General features: G+C 41.5%; 2 protein-coding genes across 3 annotated transcripts; one reads left to right on the top strand and one right to left on the bottom strand.

Moving 5' to 3' along the window:
* Positions 1-1,537: 1,537 nt before the first annotated feature.
* Positions 1,538-7,867, top strand: LOC109974061 (uncharacterized). The gene is made up of 7 exons (XM_020624068.1): positions 1,538-2,486; positions 2,971-3,176; positions 3,439-3,609; positions 4,129-4,281; positions 6,180-6,246; positions 6,334-7,480; positions 7,621-7,867. The coding sequence occupies exons 1-7, from the start codon at positions 1,862-1,864 to the stop codon at positions 7,865-7,867; spliced, it is 2,616 nt and encodes an 871-aa protein (XP_020479724.1). The 5' UTR covers positions 1,538-1,861.
* Positions 7,868-11,537: 3,670 nt separating this feature from the next.
* LOC109974043 (annexin A13-like) lies at positions 11,538-22,616 on the bottom strand. 2 transcript variants are annotated; one of them, XM_020624031.1, is made up of 12 exons: positions 22,478-22,616; positions 17,681-17,877; positions 16,876-16,951; positions 16,048-16,142; positions 15,790-15,960; positions 15,447-15,480; positions 15,145-15,224; positions 14,483-14,551; positions 13,770-13,871; positions 13,599-13,674; positions 13,386-13,498; positions 11,538-12,911 (listed from the first exon to the last, which is right to left on the bottom strand). In XM_020624031.1, the coding sequence occupies exons 1-12, from the start codon at positions 22,536-22,538 to the stop codon at positions 12,792-12,794; spliced, it is 1,194 nt and encodes a 397-aa protein (XP_020479687.1). In that variant the 5' UTR covers positions 22,539-22,616; the 3' UTR covers positions 11,538-12,791. The 2 variants fall into 2 exon arrangements, with proteins under 2 accessions (XP_020479687.1, XP_020479686.1); XM_020624030.1 differs by lacking the exon at positions 22,478-22,616 and adding an exon at positions 19,947-20,138.
* Between the last annotated feature and the right edge of the window lie 815 nt (positions 22,617-23,431).

Genomic DNA, 23,431 nt, shown 5'->3' with positions numbered 1-23,431 from the left:
GCTCTCACATCATCTGCAGGTCTGCTCACTGTCAAAGCTAAACTCTGACAAGCAGTATTCAATTTTTACGCAGCACATATCTGGAAAAAATTAAAACCTGCTCTTTTAAATTAAAGTTGGCGGCATTTATTCATATCTTCTATTTGCACTGACACTGAACCATTTGACAGATACTTTTGTCCAAAGCAAAGTATGAGAGTCAAGCCATGCCACAGTAGATCAGCTTGAGGTTTTTGAGAAAAATAGTCTCAGCCCTGATATTTTAATTTGTTTGTTTGAGAAAAAGTGAAGATTAAACATAATAGGCACTGATATCTAAAACGTGCATCAAGTGGCTCAGTGTCATCAGGTGACACGGCCACATAGTGTAAAGCTGAGTGTCATCATCATTGCAATGGAAAGAGATGTGGTATCTCTTGATGATACCACTGAGGGTTAACATGTATAGGTTAAAAAGCAGTGGCCCAAAAATAAATCCACGTAGAACCCCACAAGTTATTTTAGATGATTTAGAAATGTATCATCTGTTGTTACAAACAACTGTCTGTTGATAAAGATAGTATAGAGTATGCAGTATATTTATTGTATATGTTGAATATTTAGATATATTTATATATGTTCTGTTGCACTTATAATACTTGGCTGCATAGTGTAGTTAATGCCATCAAAGGTAAAGCAAGTTACTGTCATTAATAACATCACTATGAATAGTGCAGACCGCTAAGAAATGTGTGAAGCCACAGTGTATAGAAACTGTTCACACACATTTAACAGTTTCATGAACTTTGTGACTGTCCGTTTGTGCAGTCTATTCTTATGCACAGTTGAATTCAATAGCAACACTCAGAATCACATGTGGTCTCAAATACCTGGAGTAAACTTGTCATAAGAGTAGTCGTACTATTCTCTACTGCCTTTGTGTATGTGTGTGCACATTGCTGTCTCAGCCTTTCAGCAAATATTTAAGAAAATCCCCCCTCTACATACTCATCTTGTGGCTGTTTATAACAAGATTTAATTTGGTTATAATAAAATACTGTGGGGAGGTGGAGGATTTAAGCAGTGTATTCACGGTGTATGTACTGTACACATATTGTGTGTGTATGTGGGGGATCCATTTTGCTGTGAAAATGAGTAGAGAGCTTCTAATACAGGCTGAAGCTTTAATCAAAACCATGTGAGGTCAGAGAAGGAAATGAGAGTGGCAATAAACTGTAAAAAGTTTACATTTTACAGAAGAGGCAGCTTTGGCTCAAACTTTTCAATATTACACAGTTGTATTTTAAAAGTCCAACCATATCAGAGATTTGAATCCTGACAGGGCTGCTTATGGCAAAAGATAGAATTAAAAGAAATAGCCCTTTGCCCTTTAAATAAGAATATAGTTAAATATCTCAAATTCCACTGGACCATGTAGATTTTAAAGTTATTGTGCAAATAGAACTGCTATTGAGTGACAGTAGAATATTCTAAATATCTGTCACATGCACAGCTTCAATAGGAATGAAATGACTCTGCAGAGTGGTATGTCCGGGAAAGCTACGGGTTAATTTAAGACTAGGAGCAAAACCTGTTGCCAATTAGGAACAGTGAGCGCCACATGTGGGCTAGACGTAGCTATCTCCAGAGGGGCAAAGGGGTAGAAACCGCGGTGCGCGCAATCCAGACAAGCTGAATGTCTGTGTAATAACTTGTTGGAGATCATTTTGCAGTTTCGTATATGAACAACTTTTAGATTAGATTACTGTATTTTTTCTTAATGAGACAGTTAAACAAGACCTACAGAACTGAAGGACCGATGCGCTAAAGGGCCACCATTCACTCGTGGCCTGTTTCCAGTTTTACCTTTCCGCATTACAACATGGCACATATCTCGACCATATTTTTCTTGTGTGTTACATCTTCACTCGGAGGAGCCCAGAGCTTCACTGGCCATGACAGGAGCAGACCGTGCGTCGGAACGCAGTGTCAGGGTGGTGGAGAGGCGGTAGCGTCCCGACGGCAGTTTCATCACTCTGCACAATCCAGACAAGGCCAAGTCTACACGAATTACCAACAGGATGCTCGTTTCGGTCGTCACCAAGCTCAGAGCGCGCCGTTAGCCCCGTACGCAGTCGTTCATCCTCAGGGAGGGTTTGCGCAGCAAACTGGTATGGATGGCACCAGGAGGACAAACCCGAGAACTATCACGGCAGAGGTGTTTCATCCTGGCTGCGCCGGAGGGACCTGTCCGACAACTGTCTCTCAGCGTCAAACGAGTGATGACAGTGCAACACGGGAGTGCAAAGGGATTGGATGTAAACTGATGCGCCAGAAGCCCAAGTCTTGCGCCGGAGACAGCTGCGGTACGCACGGAGGAGACGATGGGAGAGGCGGCTCTTCCCCAGTTCATGTGACGGACAGAGCCGCACAGTTTCTTGATGAGCTTCCGGACTCTGGGTCGGAACGTGGAGCATCGATACAGTTGACATGTGACATGAAACCAGGTCAGTACTGGCCTGTGAGTGACTAGCCACAAAATGGACAGAGGGATAAAATAAAATGATTTCAACTGCAGCCTTCTCAGTGAGATAGAGATAATGGTGGAATTTTACAGATATGTTTATGCCACAGATGCTTTATGTAGTTTGGTTCATCTTTATGTAAGTTAAAGAACCGTTTTATCTTAGTTCCTAAATGACAAGAATGACACAGTAACTGTCCTGCACAGTGCATGTGAATGGGGAAACCAGTTCAATTCGGCACACTCTAGAAGAAGAAGAAGAAGAACATCATATCCTTGCTTGGTTGATATCTTTTTGAGTATAAATTACTGGGGTCTGTCACTTGTAGTCTGCGTGTTCAGCTCATGCTTCTCTGGCACCAGACCACCTGATATATTCAGTAAGCCAATAGAGACTGGAAAGCTACCTTGTCTGGGAGTTTTTATTTTTTAAATTGCTGTGTAATATTATTCTGCCCTTTCTACAGGGACCAATGAGGTTCCCTCAGATGACGCTCTTGTGCTGCATCTGCAACTGTCCAAGGGCCAGCAGAAGCTGGTTGAGGCCCTCAGGGGCCAGCAGAACGAGATCAAGGAGCTGCAGAGGCTCCTGAGTGAACAGCAGGGGATGCTGGTCAACCAGCAGAGAGAAATACTGGAACAGCAGAGGAGGATGTATGAACAAATGGAGCAGGTAAGGCTGCAGTGATTATAATTAGGGAAACATGACACATTTTAGATAAGGTGGATGTAAAACACTTGACCTGCTGACCTTCATGTGGAGGACCTAATCCATATGGGGTCAGTGGAAGAGCATGTTCTGCAACTCATTTTAGTTTAAATTAGTAGGACAGACTAATAAGTGCGGCACAGAACAATCACAATTAGTAGTTTTTGATTATTATACACTAGAAAGTGATTGTAATTTTTTAAATACTTGATATTTCTACATCCAGGTGAAATCCCAGTACAACATACTGATGGACAGCATCAAACAAACATCTTTCCAGAACCTCCGGGAAGAGCTGGAAAGTCACATGGAAACCTTGAGTGGGCAGGTTAGAGCTCACCAAGCGCAAGAGGCTCTCTCTTTGCACAAAGTGGACATGGAGGCGAGTGTGATGGAGGTGAGCTATAAGCTGAATAACAACTACTGTACAACTTCACAATCAACAACTTCAGAATTCTACATAATTCCAGACGCTTGTATCTTCTCTGTTGTAAGTAAAGGTACTGGGACTAAAAATTAAATGCAGCTAAATGTATGAAAGTGACTTTCATCTTTTGCCAGCCATAGTTTTGCAAGAATGTGTGTCTTTTTCCAAACTATGGATAAATTCATTTGGAATAAACTATAGACAGATCTACTGCAAAAGCACACACCACATTATAAAACAATCTTGAGCAATGAAGTTCCATAGTTTTTCTGTACATTATGTCACTTTTTGTAGTGAAATTCTAACAAAATGTTATCTAAAATAAATGGTTTATAACTATATACTGGCATATGGTATGTGAATTGGACAGGAGAATAAAATATCTGCAGTATATGACATCTATACTTTGCTACTCTACAGTACATAACCTTCTTTATTTGATGTTCTGTTAATCTTTGTTCACCACACTGACATCTCTGATGCCATTAGGTGGGTCGCTCCCTGTTGACCTGTGGAAGCTGTGGCACTGAGGAGTACTGTGGCTTCAGCAGCGGTCGTCCTCGCTGTGAGAGATGCACTGTCTGTCCTGCTGGCTTCTTCCTGGTCGCTCAGTGTTCAGTCCATGCAGACAGAATCTGCCAGGTAAGCTTTATATAACGGCTGAACCTGTGGCCAAAAGCAGGATTCCTGCGTTATGAAAAAAAGGGGACGAAAAACACAAAAGCTTGTGTTGGTGAGTTCCTGAGGTACAGATGAAATGAAAGTAGTTTCTATTGTTCACTATAGAATATGTAAATAAAATCATGATAGACATGAAAAGCTGGAGAAATAAGAAGCAGGAGACAGTAGAAGAAAACTAATAGTATTGTAATTCAACCCCCTTTAAAAAACTGTTGATTTTGGTAAGGTCAGAGAGGAGGTCCTGGGGTTCAAGCTTTGCAGCTGACCAGGGCCTCTGTGTAGCATTTCCATGTTCCCCTCATGCCAGCTTGAGTTTTCTGCGGGCACTCTCACTTCTTTCTGTGAAGAATAATGACTCTAAATTGCCCATAAATGTGTGTGAGAGTGTAAGTCAGCCCTGTGATAGACTGGCGATCTTTCCAGGGTGTATCCTGCCCCTGGCTCAGTGTTGGCTGACATTAGTTCCAGGCCCTGTGCAACCCTCTTCAGGAAAAGCAGTATAACTAGATAGACAGAAACTTTATTGTCATTGCACTAAAAGAACAACAAAACTTAGTTCAGCAGCATTCCATATAGCAGCATAAATAAATAGTTGTCTTAAAATATACAAAATAAATAACTGTCTTAAAATAGTGTATAAAATATATTATAAAACTCCTCTAATAAAATAGTACACCCTCTGTTTAGATCTTGTTAGCTACTAAATGTCATAATCCAGTGATAAATTCACCACTATGAGCTGTACCTTTCCTACCAAAGTAGTCATATTTTGCTTTAAAGGTGCAGTGTGTGAGATTTAGCGATATCTAGCAGTGAGGTTGCATATTGCAAACAGCCCTTTTACAGCGATTACCGTAAATGTAGGACAAATTGCACACTCATAAAAGTGTGGCAAATGCTAAAGGCGGCTCACTTGACCCCAGGGGGCTACTCAGTACTGGCTGTGACCTGTCTAAAGCTGTCAAAACAAAAACATTTAGGTCGACTTTACCTGTTAGGCTAAATGACCTGTCCAGCAGAAATCAGGCCACTTCAGTGTCATTCTGGAAACATTTGCCCCTCATCAAGGATTTCCATCTGGGAAAGGCCACACCGGTGTTTATCCTCGTCTTGTGCCATCGCCTGTCCCGTTGCTTCTTTGATGACAGTGATTCATGCTGACTTTCTTTCTCTGGTGTTAAAGTTTAACTATGATCCTCCATTTCTTCAAATTATACAGTAGTTCTTAAACTCACAACAAAGCCTCCTCTTGTTTCTAACATTACTTCCATCTTCGTATTCCTAGTTTCCCCACATCCAAGCTGCTACTTCACTGTGAAAATGCAAAACAGGATTTCCATCTGGGAAAGGCCACACCGGTGTTTATCCTCGTCTTGTGCCATCGCCTGTCCCGTTGCTTCTTTGATTCTAAAATCACCCTCTGTTTAGATCTTGTTAGCTACTAAATGTCATAATCCAGTGATAAATTCACCACTATGAGCTGTACCTTTCCTATCACAACAAAGCCTCCTCTTGTTTCTAACATTACTTCCATCTTCGTATTCCTAGTTTCCCCACATCCAAGCTGCTACTTCACTGTGAAAATGCAAAACTCATGCTCTAGAGCCAGTGTGTGGTTTGTCCATTCTGGGCTACTATAAAAAACATGGCAGCCTTCATGATAGGAGGCCCACTCTTATGTAGATATAAAAAGCCAATTCTAAGCTAAAGAAAACAACGATTCTCATTTTCTGGTGATTACACATTAATGAATACATAGTTATGCATGCTCTAGCCCATTTCTGCTAATAATTCCATCTAAATCTTGCACACTGCTCCTTTAATGTTTATTCAGATCATGAATTTGTTTCTTTTTACAGGACAGAGATGAATGTCTTGAAATAGCTAATTTGTGTGGAGACCAGCAGAAATGTCTCAACACTCCAGGTAAACCTCATTACTGAGATCTTTTGACATTATTTGCTTTCAGTGGTACATCTACATTAATTTTTTTCTCTGCTGTGGTATGACCAGGTGGTTTCAGGTGCCAGGGCATGACAGAGCGTGATGCAAACTCAGGAATATGTGGCCGTGGTTACTTCTACAACTCAGACATGCATGAGTGTCAGGCTTGTAATGAGTGTGACGGAGAACCTGTAGTTTTACCCTGTACCTTCACCACAGACACCATCTGCTCCAGCCCTGCTGCTGGTGACAGTGCTCTTTCTCTGTCCTGGGCTGGAGATGTGAGTCTGCCAGGGGCAAAAGGACATGACATGGCTCATGCCTTCTCCTGCATGCAGCTTGACATCCAAGGAAAAGGTGACATAGACCTGGTGTCTGCTGAGAATGGGCACCTGTTGCTCAAGCAGCATGGTCTGGTCTGGCTGGATGAGAATCTCTCAGTGAGTCACAGCTGTCGCAGCTTCATCCAGATCTGTCTGAGAATGAACAGCACAGATGGTTCAGAAGGTCGTGACCTCAGTGGCATGAGGGTGGAGCAGCAAGAGGGAAGATCGCTTCAAAGTGTCAGCATTAGTGGGGTAGCAGAGGTTGCCCCAGGTCACATGATCACCCTGTTCCTCCGGAGTGCCAGCCACCACTGTAATCAAACCAGAGAAGGTCTCCAGCTGTATGACCCCACAGCAGCTCCGCTCAGCCTCCTCTGGCTCTCTCATGATACCGGGGCTGTTGCCATGACAGCACAAGCAATGGTGTCTGTACACTACCACACAAACTACCGCCCAGTGTTCCGCACTACCTCCACCTCCGACCATTATGTAGTGGGGCTTACTCACGACGGCCGTGGGGTCCGTTTTGCAGAAAGTGGCACAGTGCGTTTTGTATTCCAGCAGGCACTGTACTCCATGGGCCAGGCCTGTGTCAGTGAAGGCTTCCAGCTGTTAGCATACCTCAACCGTAACGGAACCGGCACAGAGCTGTGTCGTAGCTACAAACCAGGCGTCCACTATCGGGACACGTCCATATCTTTGTCTGGTGTGGCTAAAGTTGTTCCTGGGGACACGCTGAGCTTTGAGATCCTTTCTCCTGCACAGTGCAATGTTCGCTTCTTTGGTGATGAGACAGGCATCAGTACCGTCAGTTTGGTTTGGGTCCCTGCAGCCATTTCTTCCTCTTTGTCTGCTTCTGTGGCTCACACTGGCCTTCCTCCAGCTCTCAGGTGTCCCAGATGGGGCTGCCAGGGAGGGGATCCTCAGATCAGAGACAAGATTTTGTTTTCAGGGAGAGTGGCACAGTCAGTGCGGCTCTGGATCTCAAACTCATTCACTCCTGCAACTTGGTCAAGGTGACTCTGTTCAGGCAAAATGATGCAGAGAGGAAAGGAGGAGGCAGGGGGGCAGAGGGAGCTCAGCCCGTCCCTCTGGCCCAGCAGGTGGGTGGCCACATGCCAGAGGGCAGCCATTGGGCCAGTGTGAGCCTGCGGGCGTCCTTTCAGGTTCATAATGGCACAGTGGTGTTCTTCACACTGGACTGTGTACGTGGACGGATCAACCAGATCAGTTACCAGACAGGAAGTGGAGTGTCAATCCTCTGGGTAGCAGCATAATAAAAGACAACACTTTGCTTTATAGAGTTGGATATGATGGACTACTTTCATTGGCTTGTTTTTAAAGTAGTCAGTGGATGCCTTTAGAAATACACTCATTAGTGTTGAGAGATAGAAGCAAAGCCTGATACCGTTCATACATCTGCCCATTAAATATAAAACCGCAGTCAGCAGCCTGCTAAGTTCTACAGAAACAGTAGAAACAGCTAACCTGCCTTTGTCCAAAGGTAACAAAACACAGTGGTACTAAGTGGTTATATTTCACTTGTTTTATCTGTACAAAAAGCAACATGCATTGAGTTGTAGCTTTATGTCAGACTATAGTTTCCCCCTCCTGCATCCACTCTTTGAAATTAAGTGAAGCTAATCTAACAGAAGCTAACATACAATTAAAGTTAAAATGTTTGGCAAAAATGTGAATGAGCATACAGTATTTCGTAAACTATTTCTTTAAGATGCTTGATTTTGTATTGAGTAGTCTACAAATAATTTTAGTTTTTTAAAACTTATTTTATGCTTAAAAGAGATCAAATGTGCACTTTTATTTTAAAATGTAGCATTATGCTTTAGTTATTGTAATTTAATGCAAGTACTAGTAAAGTGTAGTGACTTACAAGTAATGGATCTAAGTGGTTGTATTCGTGTGATAATGTATAATTCCTTTCATTCAGCTTCCTGCTTTTATATGTTCAGAAATTCAATGTGTTGTGTGTGTGTGTGTGTGTGTGTGTGTGTGTGTGTGTGTCCTTTATTTATGTAATTCAGTTAGTCTGTTGATGCTAAAGGGCCTTCAGATCGTTCCCGCTGTTATTTTCTGCTGTCACCAGAAGTGGTTTGCTGGTGATGGTTTCATTCAGGATTGTGTTCTTAAAGGGCATGTGTTTCAAGTTAGCCACCATTTTCTAATGTGGGAATCTACTGCATGCATTGTTTATGACCATTTTGACCTAAAGAGAGCCTTGTACTTCACTTTAGTCATTGGTGACATTAACTGTCCTGGAGAAACAGCATGATATTTTACATATACTTCCTGTTTACTCAGATTAAGCTGTAATAAAGTGTATATTTGATGTTTTATTGTGAATACAATAAAAATATTTCCAGAGATTTTGCTGCCTCTTTGCAAGAACTCAAACCGTAGGAAGTTGAAACATAGTGTGGACATTTAAAACTAGAAGTAATGTTTTATTTCTAACAAATAAAAACTTGAACTGTTAAGTGATAAAGAGCACCTTTGCTCATTTCAGTGGAGTCAGATTTTACGTCTACAGCTTCACTTGATCTGGTATATGGGCTAGTTTCACTGTGTGGTGGCTAATGTTAGGTAGCAAACATTTTGAGTGATAAAACACTGCCGTAAAACGAGATTCCTGAGCTGCTTGACTGACTTTATGGTACTTATATGTACTTGTGCATCTGTTATTGGTATAACAGTTTGGTGCCATTTACCAATTATTATCATGCTTTAGCATTAGCATTTAGTTACAGTAGCTTATTTCTTCCCACATTTCCCACACAGAGCATTTAGAGACTGATAATCTAGCATGTACTAATCCTGTCATGAGGTTTTCCATACGTCTCAGTCAGTGCACTTGGCAGAAGCCATCAGGTGCTTACTCTTTCACATCAAGTCACAGAGGTTCTTTGTGACACATTTAAACCACTGAAATGAACCTCCTGGCCGTCCTGCCCACTTTCACAGACAACCTTCTCATTCTTTGATCGCTGCACCACTTGGTCAGTTGGCACATGATCAAAAAGCATTACAGTGCTGGGCATAGTATTCAGTGAAGACCATTATTTCAGCCTTTGAAGTCAAGACCTCCAGGTTAGTGTGTGCTATAAATTAATCAATACAATACAATATTTTTAGGGGATTAATGCAATTAATATGCAGGTTTGAATCTTGAAGATTCTTGCACAAAGCCTCCGGTGTCAAAGGAGTGCCAGCCCAACTATTTTCCGCTTTAACCCTCTAATGCTCAATAGGTCAAGGTTGACTGACCAGACTATTACTCTGAATATAGCATGTGCGGTGCAGTTTATGTACTAAGACTAAACCTTTTGCACAACCTTTGTCAAACACCAGAAGACAAAAGATAATAACCAGACCAGAGTCGACTAACAGAACAGACAGAAAGCATACCTTGAGACAAATGAAAACCACCACCAGGCTGATGGGTGTCTGGCTGGATGAGTTATAGTGGTCAGGGGCTGAAACATGTCTATGGAAAAAGATCCGAACCATATAGATAAGAGCTGGCCCCACGCATATAGCAAACTATGGCTTGGGTCTAATATAGAGGGTCTGGCAGGACTAGTTGGCCTAGCACATAAGCATTCTGGGTAATAGAGTACAGATGATGGGGAAGCTGTTGCTCAGGTATAAGTCTGTCCAGTGGGTCTGGGTGTGTTTCTGGGCAGTGCATGTATTTGTTTACATGTTGGAAAAAATGGTAATATTGAAATCCTCAGTGCATTCGCATAGAGATATTAGAATTCTTGGTCATTAATGCTGATCTCCAAAATACAACAGAAATGGTATCTATTTCTATAAACATAAATAACACCTAATGTGATAGATATATTTACAAGATTAATGACAATACACTTAATGACAATACAAATGTTAACACTATTAATATATCAGTATTAATGTGCATGTGCATCTTTTAGTTATTAATGGTGAGCTGACTTATACTAATACTATTAATACAAATGAGATACCTTGAAAAGATGTAAATAAATACTAAAAATGGTCTTGGTTTTTACAGAAAGAAAAGAGGTAAGTAAAAAGGTCCCACCCCCACATCCGCACTATTTGAAAACATTGTAGATATCCTGTTGATTTGTCTCCAGAAACTACAATACACTGAGATAAATGTTTCTCAAAGGGGAGTCTCTCACATCACAAGTGTCCATACAGGGCATGGGAGCCTCCACCCTTGTCATATATTAACAGGCATGTGTGATACACACAGAGGTAGAGAGGAAGATGGGCTCTCAGAGTTTGAGTATAGCATGAGGTGGATGGTGAACCTGGCTACATATGGTGCACAGACTGTGAACATACATGTAGCAAGAATGTGCAGAAAGCAGGTGTCCCAAGTTTTCCTTTGATTTTAAAGCAACCATAACAACAGGGTAGTAGACAGGCGGGAAGATTCAGAGCGCAGAATCAGAGAAAAGAAGAAGAAAGAAACTAACAGTGTAAAAGAAGCTGAGAAATCATCTATTGTGTCCGTGCGTCAGGAAGCAGTACTCACCTTTTGAAATGTTCTCCTCCTTTATTTACTCTTGATTCACCCAGAGGCATCCAACAGCGTCTGTGCTCAGTAGTCAGTCAAAATGTTTTAGGGGAAATGTTGCAAAAATGTGCTTGCGTATTGGTTTGGATTATATAATAGGCCACCAAAACAAACATTATCAAATGGTAACCAACCAAAACCTTAACAAAATGTTAATAAATAAAATCATAATGTTCACTATACAGCAGGTTAAAGCACATTATACAATTAAAAGATGTAAAATATCTAATTATACTGTACATTTTATAGATTTTGATACAATTTTATCAAATGCCATGTCATTTTTCTGAAAAGCGTATACTCTGTGTTGCTAGTGGCGTCATACTGCCCTCTACTGTAAATAAAGAGAATAAACCATGACCTGGAGGACTTAAAATTTATTATCACTACACACATACATATATTAATGCCATTAAAACAGGTAATCAGTGACTTCTTTCATATAATTTAATGTATTAATTTGCTATGTGACATTACATAACAGTAATTTATAGTGCTAAAATCTTGGTTTTAAGTAAAATTAGCTCAGATACAATTCCATACATGAATACAGACAGCGTGGCCATTGTAAGTGATTGTACTTTAGGGGTTACAGAACAAGATGTATGTCTCAACATCAGCATCTAACAATGTTAAATGCATAGTGATCTCATCAAGGTTTTACACAGGTGTATGGCTGTATCACTGTACTGAACTCAATGACTGCCAACATTAAAAAAGGCAATCTTCTAATAATGTGTACAAATGTGAGGACAAGGCAGCTTGTGAGCTGTGATTACAAACAGCTAAGATCCCACATACTGTACTGTAACACGATACTCATTTAGTGATGTGACTACAAAACCCCCACAGTGTATACTTAAAGCATTCAGGCTTGTGATATTAACATCATCATGTATAACTGATCCTCTGGTGTATCCAGATGCCAGGGATCAAACGTGATATTTCGGCACTTATGTGTTGACTGTTGCAGCAAAAAAGGAAGTTGCATTGCCATAATCTTATGAAAGGCATCTTTGAGGCAAATCGAGGTGAAGCTGACAGCAGCCATGGGTGACGGCGACGCACAAAAGTGACAAATATAAGAGCCTACGTATTTTATGTTAAGCAGCTGCAGCTTCTTAATGTTTATCGCTTTCAGCTCAGCTTGACTATAGCTGGAATGCACAGTGCAAAGGTGAATAAACTTCTATTTGGGTAAATACATTAGCATGATACTCAGCTGCACAAGCTTCACACAGCATAAGGTCCACAACGCTGCCATAACATTGTTAACAAATATATAACGCAACGCCACTTTATACTGGATTATAATTTTAAGAGAATTTCCACTGTGTGTAATGTTCTTAGCAAACCTGTGTATTCAAAGACTATGACTGTAAATTGAACATGTCTCAAAACACTATAATAATGAGTTGGTTTTTGGTCCGAGCTGCAAAGAGAACTGACTGTCTCTAAGAGTGAGAGAGAAGACAAGGGGTGTAAGGAGAATAACAGGTGGAAAAAGATCTTGGAGTGAGTGAAGGTGTTGAAAGTAGTAAAAGCAAGAGGAGTGAGGAAGAAGAATGAGTGGGAACAGATGTTAAATAAGGCCCGTAGGAGGAAGGTGAGAGGTTTTAGTGCAGAACTGCAAGGAGGAGGCGTTTGAAGTCTCCACCACACTCAGAATCCAGGGCATCCTTCAGGGTAACATCGTACTTCTCCAGGTACATGTCTTTCACCGTCTCCAGGTCGATCTGTGGATTAGCAACATACTGTAGCACTGCTGTCACAACAAAATCCCTTTTCTTTGTTGAGTTTTCTCTCTGGACTGAGTGTTTACAGGGCCAAAAGTTACTTTCAGAGCACAACTTCAGACCAAAGTTTGGTTCTGAATATCAACCAATCTGGAAATTAAAGGATAAGGCTAAACATTTTTCATATTAGTATTTTCAACAATTCCTTTACAGATACCAAAAGCCAACAACAAATTACGTCCATTCATGCTCATATGAGGAAAGTAGCTAAGTGCATTTACTCAAGTACTGTAATTAGGTGCAATTTTGAGGTATCTGTACTTCACTTGAGTATTTTCATTTCCTGCTACTTCATACTTCAACGTCACTACATTTTACAGAAAAAATATTCTACTTAAACACACTGAGTGGTTACTCAGTGTGATCTGATGGCTGGCTCTGCATTTACACACACACACACACACACACACTTGCCTCAGAACGGCCTACAATGATGCGAATGAGTGTGTCCTCGTCAGTGCCCAGCCCCTTCATGGCAGCATTAAGGCGTCGGGCAAAAAACAGCTGTGGGTTCTTAGCACACCTGACTATAAATCACACACAGATGCAAAGGAAGAATGTGTTATGAGAGTAATTGACAACTGATTGGATGGCATATGGTGATGGATCACTGTGTTATGGCATTACCCAGAGTAATGTAGCAGTCCTTGAGAGTTCCTGTGGCCTCAGAGCCAATGGTGTCCAAAATGTCTGTTCCTGACAGCTGTGAGACAGGACGTTAATGCATGAACTAACATCAGTGATGAGAAGCCATCTTCTAAAAACAGCCTTTATTCTAAGAGTTAACACAGTCATTACCGACTCGTAGACCTTAAAGGTGGCCTGCAGCTGCATGTAGTTCCTGTGTGTCAGGATGTAGGTGAAGGTCGACTCATCGGTGCCAAACCTGCCTTCTCCTGCCTGATGGTTAGACAAAGATGAACTAACACATATAATAGTAATATTAACACCCAGACTTGTGTGTTTGTCTTAGTGTTAGATGCCTCTCCATCCTTTAATCCCTCAGCATTAACCAGTTGTACCTACAAGATTTTGGATAAGTTGATGAGTGCAGTGTTATCACAGCAAAAAGAAATTACTACCATTCGCTACCATAAGATATTTAATTCCCAGACAAAAGTGGTTGGCCAACCAATCAACATGCAATGATACTGTATCTATCCCCAGAGCCACAGCCATAGTGTGGGTCAGTCACACCTGTTCTTTTTTGTAACTGAGGGAATTCACTTATAGAAATTCATACTTTGTTGCTTTACTAGGTGCACACCTTTAATTTCCTACAGTATTACTGTGGAGCTCTAAGTACAACTCTTCACACCATAGCTGTGAATTTCCACATGGATCCCACAGTCCTGTACAAGCCACATTACAATAGTGTGTTATGACAAAAAGGCTTGCATTTAATAAAATCTGCACTTAACTCAATCTGAGCTCACATGGTTAAGGCAAACTATGATTAAGGGCTCTTATTTGAAGGAATTATGTAGCCCAGATTTCATCGGTGAACGTACCTCGAACAAAGATTTTGCATCCTGTTCAGCTAAATCCTCATCCACCTCATAGCCTTCATCCCTGCTCGCCTGCAGAAAAAGAGGGACGCAGGAGTGAGACACAGGGGAAAAGTGGGGTGGACAGATTTATGAAGACAAATAATGGAGGTGATTCATATATAGAGAGTGAGTGAAAAGATTTATTCAGTGGAGAAAAGGTAAAAAAAAATCTCAAGCACTTAATGGGATAACACATCTGCTCCACGTTAATGGTAAATAGTTGAAGATTAATGAAGTTGCAGCTCTGTGGAGTCACTCTGTTTTTTCTGGGCAAAAGACGAGAGGGGCAGCAGACAGGGCTGGGAGCATTTACAGAGCTGGAGCTGACACAGAGGCCAGGGCACCAGAAACAGTGATGTGATGTATGACCAGTGTTCCACCAGGCGGATCCCAGCATGGAGAATAGGTCTGACAGCCGTTATCAAATGAAAGTACCATTCTGCTTCTTAAAATGGCTTCCTTCCAAATTCAGGACTTCCAACCAACTATGGTTTAAAATGGCAGCAACTTCCAGGTGCTTAATGTAATTTATAGCTAGAACTGTCCCCGTGCAACTAGCCAAAGAAATGGGCCTGTAGAAGTGTGTTTTCTGTTTATGTAAACCCAAAAGAATGGGTGTTCACCTGCAGCAGTGAGATCAGCAGGTTCCTCACATCTCCACTGGTGTCATCCTCAATGTCTGCCTCCAGGTCACATTCATGCACTGCAGGGTGAAGCCCCAGACGGTCACCGCTTTGATAAACAGCAATTTTTAATGTTCTGTAACAAGTACAGCTTGAGAAGCCAGAATATGAGGAACACATGACTCACTACACACTGATTCATACCCAAAAGTGATACACCCAAGATGTTCTGTACAGTTAACTGATCACATTTTCCAGTCTGAGAGGAACATCAGATTGATGCAGCATAGAAAAAGACTCACCCTGGGCATACGCCTCCTTGTAGCTAATGATGTCCTGTTGGGACAGGGAAGATGAGATTAGGTCACTTAATAACATTAAAGCTGTTCTAATAAATATTTGTATATTACCAGTGGATAACATTACAACATATGTACCATGCCTCTTTCCCAGTGTTGGCAGGGATTGGTTCCAGCACACTCCCACCCCACCCCCCACATTAATTGAAATGTTTGCTGCACAAATACAAATGATGAGCCATGTGGGAGGACCAGAGGTGATCAGAGGCTTTGATGAGTTTATCAAAGTTAAAATGAAGTCAGAGGAAGAGTGACACTAGAAAAACCATATGATGTATACATGGACCTCATTGGTGGCTGTGCACAGGATCTCAACCAGCACAGCTTCATCTGTGCCCGCCCCCTTCATGGCCTTCCTCAGCTCCTTGGTGAAGTAAATCTGAGGAGGGTCCAACATGGCTAGGATGGCTTTCTCAAAGCTCCCTGCCAGCTCCTTCTTCAGGACCTCCTCCAGCTCCTGAACAGACAAAGAGGAGACACATGGCTGTTGTGTGTGTGTGTGTGGGTATGTAAGAAAGAGAGAGGGAGGTAGGCAGGTACTTACATCATCATACTTCTCAAAGAAGGCCTGTTTGATTTCCACACGCTGAGCTGCAGATCGATTGGCCAGGATTTCAATGATGGCTTCTTCATCTGTGCCTGGCATAAAGGGTTAATTCAGCTGTTCACATTAACGATATAGAAATATTACACATATATTAGACACCTAAAAACAGTTAAGGCTCAAGCAGTCAAAGAAGTTTGTTGTCAACTTGGCAGGCCTTCTCTTTGGAATGGCTGCCATGTCGACATATTCCTGACAAAAAGGAGTAAAAGTGTATTTATGTACTGAAAAAGGCTTTTTAAAAGTTACATTTACAATAACTCCATGTAATATGATAGTGTACAACAGACAGCACGACAGAGTACTGTTTCCACTTCTCCCACGCTGATATACTGCCACTTAAAGCATAAAGATTGTCAATCACAATAGTTACTGCTCCTTTAAATCTTTTTCAGCAAAGATGGCAGTCCTCATACATCTGCTTATCATCCATGTTAACAAGCCAGGTGAGGAGAAGAGACTGAAATGTGTTTCCATTTTGCCTTGTGATAAGGACAAATGATCCTCTTATCCAAAAATGTACAATTATGATGATGGCATTTATCTTACTCAAGCATTAAGACATTAATACACGTTTTCATGTCATCTCAACCTGTTGCTTTTATATTTAGGAAGGATATGGATGTGGATTTATTAGATGACTGCATTAATACTCAGGAGTCATTGCAATAAGGTGACAAATGGATGTTCCTTAGCAAGTGAATAGAGAAAGCGAGAACGCCTTCAGGTCAGTGACAGAGGAATGAGCAAAACATCACATACACTTACCTAAACCTTTACATGCTTTTCTGATCGCCTTGATATCAGCCGTCACATCAAAGTCCTCATATGGGACTATGGTGGGCTAGAGAATGGAAAAAAAAATTCATCATAAACTTTATTAACTATGTAATAATGATCTTCAACTCATACTGTACATGTAGGGTTGTGTTACTTCTGATACATTGACAGCAGCCAGCAAAATTAAGGAAACAATGCAGTATAATACTGATGTATAACTGACAATTATAGAATATACTCTCTCTATATATCTATAATACAATTTATGTTTATATATCCCTTGTGCAGAGTTACAGTTAGACTGCTCTACACTCACACAGGTTAAATAAAGAGTGGATGTATTCTGGTGTTACGCATCCAGGCCAGGAAAAGGGCGCAGTCGTGTGCCTGCTGAGTCATGGGGCAGCAGCACCAGCAGCAGCCTCCGCTCCTCGCCCACCCTCCCTATAATACAATGCGGCCTTATTGATCAGCGTTTCTGAAAAATTCCTCTTTGCTGCTGCCTCCTCGGGCTGGCAGGACACACTTTGCTCAAGTTAACTGCGCAATTTCTGCGTCTCAGTACTGTTTATAGAAAATTTGAGCAAAAGTCGTATTTTTATTCCTCAAACAAACCGTTAATGTTGCTTTTGACGTTGTCTGTTGGCTTTTAGTAAATGTTGATTTATAACTGTGACTGTTTTCTCACGACTCGGCCTTACAGCTCTGACGAAGTGCCTTTAAGTGAATTCATCATATGAAGACAATTTAGAGTTCTGGTTATTTCCAGCTATAGAAAATCAAGATTTCTTACCTGTACGTTGCCCATGATATTTAACCAGGGTCTTTCAGTTATAACGAGAAAAACCAAAGCTGTGTGTTTTGATGCTGTGCTGCGCAGTGCCGGTCTGTACTTGAGATGCGTGTCCAGTCCGATCGGCTGCTCCTCTTGCAGGGACGCAGCCCTGTCCCCTGATGCAGGGATGACGTCACTGCCGGGCTGGGTGCCGCCTGGAAGAAATACTAGTCATCAGGCAGTCATCAGGGAGCTCTTAGAGCTGTTTCAGGCATAGGGTATATAATAACAATAATAATATATTATTACTGAAATATTTATACTTGTGGTCAATGATAGGATATACAGCATCTATGTATATTTACTCAAGCACTGAACTTAATTATGTGGTACTTGTACTATACTTGAGTACTTCCATTTTATGCAGCCATATATGTCTATCTCACTGCAAAAGATAAAGAGAAAAATAATGGCGCCAGATTGATGATTTTAGCCTTTGGCAATAGAAAATGGCACTGAGTGTTAAGGGTTTTTCTAGAATGTCTTAAAGCCTTTCACAACATTCAAAAGGTGTAAAAACTGTATTGTAAAGTCTTCCTTAACTGTCGAATCAGAAACCCACCTATACACCGGCATAGTGTCAGGTAAAGGTGATCTTTGACATAGCTCTGTGAGTAAAGACACTAGTACAGAAAACACAAAGCAGTTTGAGAGCTTCATCTGAATTCTGGGAAGCTGCTACAGTAACTACGCAGCCAGGACAGAAGCCTAGACATGGAGTGGCTCAGAGGAAGAAGGCTGTCCTCTCCTCATGGATCTCAACCAGAGTATGCAAATCACGCTGTCCTTAGCCCCGCCCTTCAAAGCCCTCCCCTTCACACCAAAACACATGGAGAGAAGTGATATATACATACATACATACACTTTGTATTTGGACAGTTTCATCTGTAACAGTGCATTGGAGAGATATGATTTGTCAGAAATGATTTGTTTGAATTTGGTTTGCCTAACCAGTAAAAGTAGCATACATTCCATACAGAACTCCAAAATGGTCTGGACAGAATTATTGTCATCTTTTCAAAATCATCAGAAATAGCTGTATTTCAAACATGTGATGCTCCTTTAATTTTTAATGAAACTCACCTGTAGCAACCGACAGGTTCTGGCAATATAGAAATCACACTTGTAACCAGTTAAAAAGGAGAAAAGTTGATTCAACCTTTGTGTCATGTGGACCACACTGAGCATGGAGAAAAGAAAGAAGAGGAACGAACTATCTGAGGATTTGAGAACCACAATAGTGAAAAAGCCTTGACAATCTCAAGGCTACAAGTCCATCTCCAGAGATCTGGTTGTTCCCATGTTCACTGTGCACAACATTCTCAAGAGGTTTACAGCTCATGGTGCTGTAGCTAATCTCCCTGGATGTGGACAAAAATAGACATACTGCAACGAAGGATTGTTCCAGTGGTGGATAAAGAACCTCGATCAACTTCCAAATAAATTCAAGCAGACCTACAGGCACAGGGTGCAACGGTGTCAGCTCACACTATCCATCACAATCTGAATGACAAGGGACACTATGGTAGGAGACCCAGGGAGCCCCACTGCTGACACAGAAATATAAAAATGCCAGATTGGAGTTTGATAAAACCTACCTGAGGAAGCTACAATCCTTCTGGGAGAAAGTCCTGTGGAAAGATGAGACTCAAATAGACCTTTTTGGTCGAGCACATCATTCTGCTGTTTTCAGAAAATGAAATGAGGCCTTCAAAGAAGAGAACATGGTCCCTACAGTCAATCACGGTGGAGGTTCACTGATATTTTGCTGTTGCTTTGCTGCTTCAGGCACTGGATGTCTTCACTCTGTGCATGGCATTATGAAATCTGAAGACTATCAATGAATTCTGGGGCACAATGTAGGGCTTCAAATCTGAGAGACCTGGAGCAGCTGGCAACAGAGGAGTGGTCCACAGCTCCAGTAGAGAGGTTGAAGAAACTCACTGATGGCTACAGGAAGTGACTGATTTCAGCTATTTTGTCCAAAGGGTGTGATACCAAATATTAAGTTGAGGGTGTCAGTAATTCACTCCAGTCCATTTTTGGAGTTCTGTGTGGATGTCAGGGTCAGCCAGTAAAGCTACGCACAATGTTAACAGTGGACTCAATTACAAAGCCAGGCGAGATGGGGTAAAGAATATTGCTTTACTGTATTCACTCAGAAAATACACAGTGATAGTCCAGAATCCAATACCCACATCAAACAACAGTCCAGAGTCAATACCGGCAAACGAGCACAGCCAAGGGATCCAAAAATGGGAGGTCAAGAAGCTGGTCCAGTAGTCGGTACACAGAAGAAACATTCAACACTCAGGAGGGCTAGGCAGAAATCGGTAGTCAGGAAACAATCCAGGGTCAATAACATGAATCACTAAAGCAAGGATAATGCTGGAAAGTCTGCACAAAAACAAGAACAATCTGGCAGGTTACAGATGGGAGAAGGCTGCTTATACTGGGGTGAAAACAGGTGCAGGTAATGAGTACTGATTACTGTAAAGAAACCATAACAAATAAATCTAGAACAGGAAATGGCGACAAAATAAGAGCCTAAAACAGGAAGCGGTAGGACAGAACCCTGACAGTGGAATGTATCAGATTTGGGTCTTTTTCTGTTGTTCCAGTTCAAACAAAAGAAATAAACATGAGAATACCAAAGAATTTGTGACTGCAACAATTTTGTGGGAGACATGGTGCGTTATCTGACAGAAATGCAGGGATGCCAATATTTTTGGCCATGACTGTGTAATGCATGACTGAAATGTAGTGAGGTATAAGTGAAAAGAAGCATAAAATGAAAATACTCAAGTACCTCAAAAATACACATATGTACAGAACTTGAGTTTAATTCCACTAGTGTCTAATTTAGAGTTCTCATTTTGGTTTTTCAGATGTAGGCAGTGTGGCAACGTGAAACTTTAAGGAAAATATACTGTTTAGACATTCTCCGTCCCCACAAGGTGGTAGTGTTGTGCAAAGTGAGCATTAACTACCCACTGCAGAAGGACTTAAATAGCTGCACTAGGAGTGTGGTACACACAAGCACGTGTTCTTTAGATAAAAAATACAGAACCTATAGAAACTGTACAGTCCTGAAGCAAACAGAGACAAATCAGATGAAGTTGTATATAAATATTTAATTCTGAGTTGAGAACAAGGTATTTACTATGTACATGCAACACAATATTAATGTACAATATAAATACTCCCATGTGGATGCTACAACAGTTTGTACCATTTTGGAGCAACACTATACAATATGACAATCATTAAAGCACTAAAATACATTTAGTGGGCAAATTACAATATTCCATGTGAAACAGTCTCAAACCACCTGAAAAACCTTGTGACAGGCAGAGTGGTGGGTCATGAATGTTTATCAAACGTTTCACTTTATGGATGCTGATTCTTAAATGCGTCATGTGCATAAGCAAAACATATCCCAATCATACAGAGGAAATGATAAAATGCTTGATAAATAAATGACAACATCTACAGTATATTGGACAGTCCCATATGCTCCTGTGTCCTCTTTATCTATTTCACAATATGTGCAACAATTGTTTATGCCTTCTGGTGGATTTTAGTATATCATAGCCCCATGTGTCATATTCACTACTGCGTGTCTGCAGTGGGTGGCTGATCACAGGACAGAAAGGCTGAGTGTTGTTGTCGGAGATGACAGTAAATTACTCATCTCCTGTCAGCGAGAACGTGACAAAAAAAGCTTGGTCATGCAAACTTGTGGTTTTAGCAACTGAATATGTGCAAAGATTTGGAGGAAGGAGCATTTAAGCAGGTGTAAAAAGAGCAACTAAGTGAAAAATGCATTATACACATCATCCACTCTAGTCAGGATTGAATATGAATGACCTCATCTCATGTTTGTTATATATCAACAGAAGAAAGAGCATAACGAGTAAATCAAGAGCAACGATAGGTAAAGCCTCGTGGACATACACGTATTAATACTGCTTAACTGTAACTGCAAGTCATTTAAAACATGTGTACATTTCTGATAGCAATGCCTATCATTTCAGAAATATCATGTGGTGCATACTGAGACAAATATCATAGGCAACAACATCAAAAGTTCCACTGTCGTACAGTATCTGAGTACACACTGACCAATAAACATTTAGTTATTGGATGCTTGATACAGTAGTTTGCCATATGTGTTTTTTTTTGTTTTTTTAATCAAACAGATCATCTTTGTGAGTCTGGCCTATAGGTGAGGCATCACAGCTGTGTCTGGGGATTTGGTCCTGCTTATCAGAGCTAATATCTTATTTTTCCTTAGGTCTTTTTTTCCCCTTTCGGCTTGTTTTCATCATCACCATCTGATACAGTAAGCCTCCACTGATGCAGAAACGTAGAAACTCACTAGGTGATTACTGTGTTTGTGACAAACCTTTGTCTGATGTGCAGGTAAATCTGAGTCATTCACAAATCACCTCAATGTACTCACTGTGGTAAAACACACACAACGTAATTTGGACAAATGTGCAAGCAAAAACTGCAGGCTAAAAAGTTTTTAGAGTGACTTCAAGGTTGCATTCACTTCACTGTACAGTAACAATGAGGAGTTTGTTGGATTGAACCAATAGACAGAAGAGCAAATGGTCTAAATCTTTCACTTACTGTGGGTCACTCGGAGAAAAATGTTCTTATCAAATGCAATGTCACATAGTCAGTGTTCCATTTCCTCGCTTTGTGCACTGTGCTGTTGCTCTGTGATTACAAAAAGCATACACTCACCACACCAGTCATCATGCCCTCTCACCAGAGTCCTGGTCCTGAAAGTCCCAGGGGCAAACATCTGCCATTTTTGCCCCACTGATGACTGCAGGTTTGTAACCAGTACTCAAAGAGACCTCTCTCTTTCTCTCTGATGAGGGTTTAGTTTTCTGGAAAAAGCTGGTATGTGAGGGCTCGGACTCCCAGGAGAAATTCTCCCCTCTCCTGATCTCCACCACTTCTGGGTCTCTGGTGGAGCCCCTCCGTCGCTCAGGAAGCGGCCCACTGCACTCTGATGACTGGCTAACCCGTCTCCTTTCTGATGACGGCTTGCTGGAAGAGCCCCGCCTTTCTCTGCTTTTCTCCTTTCCCTTCTCCTTCTCCTCTTTGTGGTTGGATGAGCAGGAGCCTTTCCGTTTCTTTGTGTGTGTGCTGGAGCTGTTGCAGGTCTTCTCCTGCTTGGGTGAGGGTGGGCTGGTGTAATCCCACGAGTTGATCTCCACCATCAGGGACAGAGGTTGTAAAAGGCTCCCTGTAGATTTAGAGTGGTCTGAATGGAGTCCCTTGGGTTTTCCATCAGTGGGTGTGACACTTTTCTTATGCCTGAGCCTGTCTGGAGAGATAGAATCTGAGTCTCTTTCTAGCATGGGCTGCTCAGTGAACTCCCAGGTGAACACATCTGGCTTGAGAGGCAGAGGTGACTTGGGTGGATAAGATTTCCGTAGTTCCCTGCAGTCCTCCCTTTCTCCTCCTTTATCTTTGGGGTAGTGTCTGCTGGAAGCAGACTGCCCTGTTTTCTGCCTCTGCTGGGACCGACTCCCCCTAGTTGTTCCAGAGCTACTGCTGCCTCTCCGGCCTGAGGTGGTTTCTCCAGGAGCAATGGAAACATGTTTCTGGATCTTTGCTTCAGAGGGAGTCTGAACTTCTTCCAGCTCCCAGGGACAAACTTCAGACACATCGTAAAGGTTCCTACCA

Source organism: Monopterus albus, unplaced genomic scaffold, assembly GCF_001952655.1.
Source record: "Monopterus albus unplaced genomic scaffold, M_albus_1.0 scaffold319.1, whole genome shotgun sequence".
NCBI lineage: Eukaryota > Metazoa > Chordata > Actinopteri > Synbranchiformes > Synbranchidae > Monopterus > Monopterus albus.
The sequence above is the reverse complement of the archived record's forward strand: the minus strand, read 5'-3'. Positions and strand labels throughout refer to the sequence as shown.

What these genes read in the sequence shown, in the direction of transcription:
- LOC109974061 (XM_020624068.1), top strand. Translation starts at nt 1,862, where the DNA reads ATGGCACATATCTCGACCATATTTTTCTTGTGTGTTACATCTTCACTC. An exon ending in TGTATGAACAAATGGAGCAG is followed by an intron (nt 3,177 to 3,438) that starts GTAAGGCTGCAG and finishes TTCTACATCCAG; the next exon opens with GTGAAATCCCAGTACAACAT. An exon ending in ATGCAGACAGAATCTGCCAG is followed by an intron (nt 4,282 to 6,179) that starts GTAAGCTTTATA and finishes TTCTTTTTACAG; the next exon opens with GACAGAGATGAATGTCTTGA.
- LOC109974043 (XM_020624030.1), bottom strand. Translation starts at nt 20,025, where the DNA reads ATGTTTCTTCTGTGTACCGACTACTGGACCAGCTTCTTGACCTCCCAT. An exon ending in CAAGGAGGCGTATGCCCAGG is followed by an intron (nt 15,225 to 15,446) that starts GTGAGTCTTTTT and finishes TTCACCCTGCAG; the next exon opens with TGCATGAATGTGACCTGGAG. An exon ending in TCATTGTAGGCCGTTCTGAG is followed by an intron (nt 12,912 to 13,385) that starts GCAAGTGTGTGT and finishes GCTAATCCACAG; the next exon opens with ATCGACCTGGAGACGGTGAA.